This window comes from Elephas maximus, chromosome 7 (assembly GCF_024166365.1).
Source record: "Elephas maximus indicus isolate mEleMax1 chromosome 7, mEleMax1 primary haplotype, whole genome shotgun sequence".
Taxonomy (NCBI): Eukaryota; Metazoa; Chordata; class Mammalia; order Proboscidea; family Elephantidae; genus Elephas; species Elephas maximus.
In genome coordinates, this window is record NC_064825.1 from 56,026,115 (window position 1) to 56,034,050 (window position 7,936).

At 38.5% G+C, this 7,936-nt stretch overlaps 1 protein-coding gene across 1 annotated transcript; it reads right to left on the reverse strand.

Moving 5' to 3' along the window:
- Positions 1-3,643: 3,643 nt before the first annotated feature.
- LOC126079783 (olfactory receptor 52D1-like) lies at positions 3,644-4,624 on the reverse strand. The gene has a single exon (XM_049891109.1). It carries the CDS (start codon positions 4,622-4,624, stop codon positions 3,644-3,646), a length of 981 nt encoding a protein of 326 aa, XP_049747066.1.
- Positions 4,625-7,936: the final 3,312 nt, after the last annotated feature.

The window sequence follows — 7,936 nt, forward strand, 5'->3', positions numbered from 1 at the left end:
TCCTTCTTGATAGAGTCCCACATAATTCTTAGGGTTTCTTCATTTTTTTTAATTCTTTTATCTGATTTTTTTTCAGCTATGTTGGTGTTGATTCCCTGGTCCTCCAGATGTCCCAGTCTGCATTCTAATTGCTCGAGTCTGCTCCTCTGACTTCCTAGTGTGTTGTCTAATTCTGTTATTTTATTGTTAATCTTTTGGATTTCTACATGTTGTCTCTCTATGGATTCTTGCAACTTATTAATTTTTCCAGTATGTTCTTGAATAATCTTTTTGAGTTCTTCAACAGTTTTATCAGTGTGTTCCTTGGCTTTTTCTGCAGATATCCTAATTTCATTTGTGATATCATTAAGCATTCTGTAAATTAGTTTTTTATATTCTGTATCTGATAATTCCAAAATTGTATCTTCATTTGGGAAAGATTTTGATTCTTTTGTTTGGGGAGTTGGAGAAGCTGTCACGGTCTGCTTCTTTAAGTGGTTTGATATGGATTGTTGTCTCCGAGCCATCACTGGGAAACTAGTTTTTCCAGAAAATCCGCTAAAAAAAAACTGCAGTCAGATCCCTATCAGAGTTCTCCCTCTGGCTCAGGCTATTCAGATGTTAATGAAGCCGCCTGGGGAGGGTGGGGGAGGGAACAGAGAGATAGGAGAGTAGCACCTCAGAATATAGCCAGAGTTGCTTGTCTTGCTTGGAATGACTCTTATATCTGAGATTCCCGCGGGCGCGTCGCCTATGTGTGCTGTCTGTGTGGAGATTGCCCCCGGGGGGTCTGGCCCGCTGGAGTCACGGTCAGATCCTCCGCTTCCAGCCCCACGCCCAGCGTCAAGGCTCCCCTACTGGGACGGTGCACTCTCGACTCCAAAATCAGTCGCTGCCTCCCGGGGACTTCTCGTCCCTCCAGCCGCGTGGCCGTGCCGCCCCCGTGAACCAGGTGGGCCCCCTCCCGGGGTTAGTTCAGATGGGTGGAGTAGCTCCCCGTGCTTGTGCCGCGACCAAGTGTCCCGGCTGGAACGCTGTTCTCCCCGCTCCAATACCAGTCGCTGCCTCCCGGGGACTTCTCCTACCGACTGCGTCCCACGCCGCCCGCGCGACCCGGATGGTCACCTTCCCGGGGTTAGTTCAGGGGGTGGAGCAACTCTCCGTGTTTATGGCATACCTGCGTGCAGTCCAAATCCCTGTGGGACGGTTCCCCGGCTCGGATGCTGCTCTTTCTGCTCCAAGATCAGTCACTGCCTCCCGGGGACTTCTCCTAACGACTGCGTCCCACGCCGCCCGTGGAACCGGCTAGTCCCCCTCCCGGGGTTAGTTCAGGGGGGTGGAGCAGGTCTCTGTGCTTGTGCCGTACCTGACTGGTACGCTGGCTCCAGGCTCTGGAAACAATCGCTGCTTCCCCGTATTAGTTCGTTCTCCGTCTCTAAATCTGTGTTTGTTGTTCAGGGTTCGTAGATTGTTATGTATGTGATCGATTCACTTGTTTTTCCGTGTCTTTGTTGTAAGAGGGATCCGAGGTAGCGTCTGCCTAGTCCGCCATCTTGGCTCCGCCTCCCTGATGTTTATTTTATAAATAGTTAGATAGATGATGATAGATGATAGATAGATAGATGATAGATAGATAGATAGATAGATAGATAGATAGATAGATAGATAGATAGATAGATAGATAGATAGATAGATAGATAGATAGATAGATGATAGATAGATAGATAGATAGATAGATAGATAGATAGATAGATAGATAGATAGACAGACAGATAGATAGATACCCAGTGCCGTCGAGTCGATTCCGACTCATAGCAACTCTATAGGACATATAAATAAATATATATTTAGTTTGACAGTTTTTGTTTCTGTTCCCAATTACCACTTACTTTTTGAATGGTAAAGAGCTGCTCTCTAAAACATTGAATGGTATAGAGCTGCTTTCTAAAACATGCACTCTGCCTGCACCAATTGGCTTCCTAGCTGCCTGCTATTACACACGAGGTACTCCTTTCTTTTCTTTTTTTAATTTTTACTTTACTTTAAATGAAAGTTTACAAGTCAGTCTCTCATACAAAAATTTATATATACCTTGCTATATATACTCCTAGCTGCTCTCTCCCTAACGAGACATCCTGTCTGACTTCTAACATTTAGCATTAATACTTTTGAAATTTATCCATGTGAAACTGCATAAGATGAAACAAAAATAGCAGATTTTAAAGGCAATCAGGGAAAAGGTGTTACCTACAAATTAATGATATTTGATCAACAATATACTCCTTTAAACCAATAATAGATTGCAGAAGTCTGTAAGCTAAGAAAACCCAATGACCTGAGAATTGAATTGTGTAGCAAGAAAATTATAGATAATGGAGGCAAAATAAAGAAAAATTCTAAATGAACTGATTTCAGAGATTTTAGCACTAGGAGACTCTTGCTAAAGAAATTGCTGAAATATGTACTTGAGAAAGAAAGATATTTAAGAAAGAATAACTGAATCCCAAAGAAGGAAATTTCTAAACCTGCTCATAAATCTTAAAGTGTACCAAAGGTCTGTGATTATACATGATGTTGGTTTTTTAATTTTTCCTTTTTTTTTTTTAACCTAAGATGACTCCCACTCACCACACCCCTCCCCTTTCTTTTTTTCAATTCATCTACTTGATGTGTAATTCTCCTTGGTAAATCACATTGCCTCAAAGTAGTGATTGTCACCCCATTGTATACCTTACTTGAAGAGGCTGATAGAATTTAATTAAGCAATGATGCCCAGAATATTCATCCAGAAGGATAATATGAAACAGATAAAAATACATTTGTTTGTGTCCTTCTGACATGTCTCTATTTACAATATTGAGTACATTTTTTTTTTTAATTTTAGATATTGAAAAAATGCAATAATAATAAAAAAATACAGTCAGGCCAATTCAAAGAGCCACATGTCATAGAAAATGCTACAGGAGAGGAGACTAAACACTCTTAATTAAGGAGAGAGTATGGAATCTGAATGTTCTTAAAGCTGAGGAGTCTAGAAAGGGACACTGAAATGTTATTGTCAAGCTAAAAAACTAAGACATTTTTCTTGATGCATAAAAAATAAAAATGACACCAGTTAACTACATCCCACATTACCCAATAGAATGGGTGGATGATAAAGTAGAATTTCCTCAAAAACAGAGTGGTAATAATGTATGAATAAAAAGGAAACTAAGAAGTCTGCAGTATCCTCAAAATGGCCCAGGAAAAGAAAGGTGAAGATACAAATTCTTAAAGTTTCCTGCTCTTCTATAACCCTGATGTCCAAGTAGGATATGTTCAGGCTAATTTGCTGTAACAATAAAAAGTGTAACGATAGATTCTATTATTTAGGTAAATTAGAATTTTTAAATATACTTCATGATAGTCTTAGTAATTAGCTTCAAATGATTATTTCTGAGCAGTCTAAAAGACTAATTTCACTATGTATTGGGGAATATTTCTGCTGCACATGGGTAATCTACATTTATATCTATTTACATATATAATATGTCTTTCTATAAGTTACTTCCCATAGAAAAACCTTAGTCATTCAGATATTAAAGAAGAGGTTTGGTGAAAAATCACAAACTCTAACATAGATCATAAAGTTTTTCTTCAGATATTATTTACCAACAAAGAGAATTTAGTTCAGAGGCTTTGAAAAACTGAAAACTTTAAGGAACCTGTCCCGTATCCTCTTGGTCCTCACCCCGTAGATAATGGGATTCACCATGGGTGGGATCAGAAGATAGATGTTGGCTACAAATATGTGCACATGGGGAGCCACATGATGACCAAACCTGTGGGTGAGAAAAGAGAAGAAGGCTGGAGTATAGGACACCAAGATGACAAGGACGTGGGAGCCACAGGTGCCCAAGGTCTTGAGCCGGGCATCCTTGGATGGGAGGTGGAAGACAGAGTGGAGTATAAATATATAAGAACAAATGATCAGTATGAAGTCCACCCCCCCAGTAAGGAAGGCAACAATTAGGCTGTAGGCTCTTCGGATTCTTGTCTCAGCACAGGCAATTTTGATGAGGGCCATGAACTCACAGTAGGTGTGAGAAATGATATTGGTTTTACAATAGGGAAGCCACCGCAGCAGGAAAGGGTGAGGACTGAGAAGCACTGTGCCCCGGAGTACAATGGCTAGACCTATCTTCCCTATAACAGTGTGTGTCAGAATCATTGAATGTGTTAATGGGTAACAGATGGCTACGTAGCGGTCAAAAGCCATGGCCAGAAAGAATCCAGATTCCATTGTAGAGGAAGAGTGAATCAGGAAAACTTGAGTGAGACAGGCTGCAAAACGAATCTCTCCATCATTGAACCAGAAGAGGCTGAGAAGTTTTGGCACAGCTGTAGTGCACACAATAAGGTCAGCCACAGCCAACATGCAGAGAAAGAGATACATTGGCTCATAAAGTCTGTGGTCTGTCTTAATGATGAACAAAATGGAGAAGTTTCCCAGTAGGGTCAAGAAGTAGATCACACAGAAGGGAATGGAGATCCAGATGTGGGCAGCCTCAAATCCAGGAATGCCAATGAGAATGAAAGTTGATGGATGGACATCAGTCTTATTATATGCTGACATAACAAGTGCCAGTGTTAGCTTTCTCTTCATTTGTTTTCCTGTAAAACATAATAATAATAATAATCATTTCTAATTTTTGAAATCTCTGATCAGTTAAATAATCCAAAATGCAAGGAATTGCAGGCAAGTGAATAATGACAATGCTTTCAAAAATTTAGATGAAAATTATGTCATTATCTGACAGGGTGCCAGCTATTATTTCAGTGTTACTCTGCCTCCAATAGGGCACCAGCTAAATCAATATGTTGAGGGCATCTTCAGTGATAACTACAAGAAGTATTTTCTTCTCTTTAGGTAGATCCACTGAACTCTGTGAATTTTCTAATTCGTGAATAGAGCAGGTTTAGTAAATTTTACTGATCTATTTTCACAGATTTTTTTCATTTATATTTGTAATTTGCAATGCAATTGATCTATAGTAAATAAACGGGAAATATCTAAGTACCAAAACTAAGAATTAAATAACTGAAAATCTTAAAATCTCCTTGAAAGAAGTTATATCAGTTGGAAGTTTAAGATTTTGTAAGAGTGATGGGTTTGGAGTTGTTGCTAGGTGCGATCCAGTTGATTCTGGCTCATATCAATCCTGTGTACAACAGAACAAAACACTGTACCGTCCTACACCATCCTCATAATCGTTATTGTGTCTGAACCCATTGTTGCAGCCACTATGTTAATCCTTGTTGAGGCTCCTCCTCTTTTTCGATGACCCTCTATTTTAGCAAACATGATGTCCTTCTCCTGGGACTGATCTCTCCTGATAACATGTCCAAAGTATGGGAGACGAGGTCTCGCCATTCTTGCTTCTAAGGAGCATTCTGGCTGTACTGCTCCCAAGACAGATTTGTTTGTTTTCTTCGCCAACACAATACTTCAAACGAAATAATTCTTCTTTGGTCTTCTGTATCATTGCCCAGCTTTCACATGTATATGAATGATCGAAAACACCATGGCTTAAGTCAGGTGCACCTTAGTCCTTAAAGTGACATCTTGCCTTTTTAACACATTAAAGAGGTTTTATTGCAGGAGATTTTCCCAATGCAACGTGTCCTTTGATTTCTTGACTGCTGCTTTCATGTATCCAAGCAAAATGAAATCCTTGACAACTACAGTCTCCTCTCCATTTATCTTGATGTTGCTTATTGGTCCAGTTGTGAAGGATTTTTGTTTTCTTTATGTTGATATGTAATCCATACTGAAAGCTGTGGTCTTTGATTTTTCTCAGTAAGTGTTTCAATTCCTTTTCACTTTTATCAAGTAAGGTTGTAACATTGGCATAAAGCAGGGTGTTAATGAGTCTCCCTCTAATCCTGATGTCCTGTTCTTCATATATTCCAGCTTCTGGTATTATTTGTTCAGCAGACAGATTGAATAAATATGGTGAATTGGTACAACCCTGAAGCACATCTTTCCTGATTTTAAACCACATAGTTTCCCCTTGTTCTGTATGAACAACTGCTTCTTGGTCCACGTACAGGTTCCTCATGAGCAAAATTAAGTGTTTTGAATTTTCTATCTTCCCAATATTATCCATAATTTTTATAATTCACACAGTTGAAAGCCTTTGCATAGTCAATAAAACATAAACCCAGTAACAACAAAACATAGGTAACAAAACATAGGTCAATAAAACTTAGGTAAACATATTTCTGGTATTTTCTGCTTTAAGCTAATATCCATCTGACATCAGTAATGATATCACTTTTTTGATGTCCTCTTCTGAACCCAGCCTGAAATTCTGACAGTTAACTGCTGATACACTATTGTAACCACTTTTGAATGGTCTTCAGCAAAATTTTATTTGTGTGTGATATTAATAATATTGTTTGATAATTTCCGTGTTCTTTTGGATCTCTTAGCTTTGGAATGGGTACAAATATGGATCTCTTCCAGTCAGTTGTCCGGGTTGCTCTCTTCCAAATTTCCTGGCATAGATGAGTGAATGTTTCCAGGGCTGCATCCTTTTGTTGAAACACCTCAATTGGTAGCCCATCAATTCCTGGAGCCTTGTTTTTGACCAAGCCTTGTTTTTTACCAAAGAGCTCATCCTTCAGTTCTTGATAATACTACCTCCTGAAATGGTTGAACATTGATCAATTCTTTTTCATACAGTGATTCTGTGCATTCTTTCCATCATCTTTTGATGTTTTCTGCGTCATTTAATATTTTCCCATAGAATCATTCGCTAATGCAACTCGAGGTATGAATTTTTTAAGTTCTTTCAGCTTGAAAAATGCCAAACATATTCTTCCCTTTCGGTTTTCTAACTCCAGGTCTTTGCACATTTCATTATAACATTTTAGTTTTCTTCTTAAGAAATCTTTTGAAATCTTCTGTTCAACTCTTTTACTTCATCATTTCTTCCTTTCGCTTTAGCTACTGGATGTTCAAGAGTAACTCACAGAGTCTCTTGGCACATCAGTTTTGGCCATTGTTTTCTTTCCTCTCTTTCAATGACCTCTTGTTCTCTCTGTGTGATATCTTTGATATCATTCCATGACTCAACTGGTCTTTAATCATTTAGTGTTCAATACATCAAGTCCATTCTTGAGATGGTCTCTAAATTCAGTTGGGATATACTAAAGGCTGTGCTTTGGATCTTGTGGACTCGTTGTAATTTTCTTCCACTTCAACTTTCATAAGTGCAATTGAGGGTATTTTCCACAGTCAGCCCCTGACCATTTTCTGACTGATGATATTGAGCTTTTCCATAATCTTTTCCCAGAGATATAGTTGATCTGATTCTTGCGTATTCCAACTGGCTAGGTCCCCATATACACACCATTTATGTTGTTGAAAAAAAAGATATTTGCAATGAAGAAGTCATTGGTCTTGAAAAATTCTATCATTCAGTCTCCGGCATCATTTCTATCACCAAAGCCATGTTTTTCAACTACCAGTCCTTCTTCTTTGTTTCCAACTTTTACATTTCAATGGTCAGTAATTATCATGCATCTTGATTGCATGTTTGATCAATTTCAGACTGCAGAAGTTGATAAAAATCTTCAATTTCTTCATTTTTAACCTTATAGTTTGGTGAGTAAATTTGAATAACAGTTATATTAATTGGTCATCCTTGTAGGTGAAAGGATATTATCCAATCTCTGATAGGGCTTTACTTCAGGATAGGTCTTGAAATGTTCTTTTTGACAATGAACACAACTCCATTCCTTTTCAATTGGAAATTCTGGGCATAGTAGACAATAGTAGTTTCTGAATCAAAATGGCCAATACCAGTCCATTTCAGCTTACTAGTGCCTAGGATATGGAAGTTTATATGTTCTTTTTCATTTTCAATGACTTCCAATTTTTCTGAGTTCATACTTTGTATATTCCACGTTC

Bases quoted from the DNA above. Each gene is read 5' to 3' on its own strand.
- LOC126079783 (XM_049891109.1), bottom strand. From the start codon at position 4,624: ATGAAGAGAAAGCTAACACTGGCACTTGTTATGTCAGCATATAATAAG.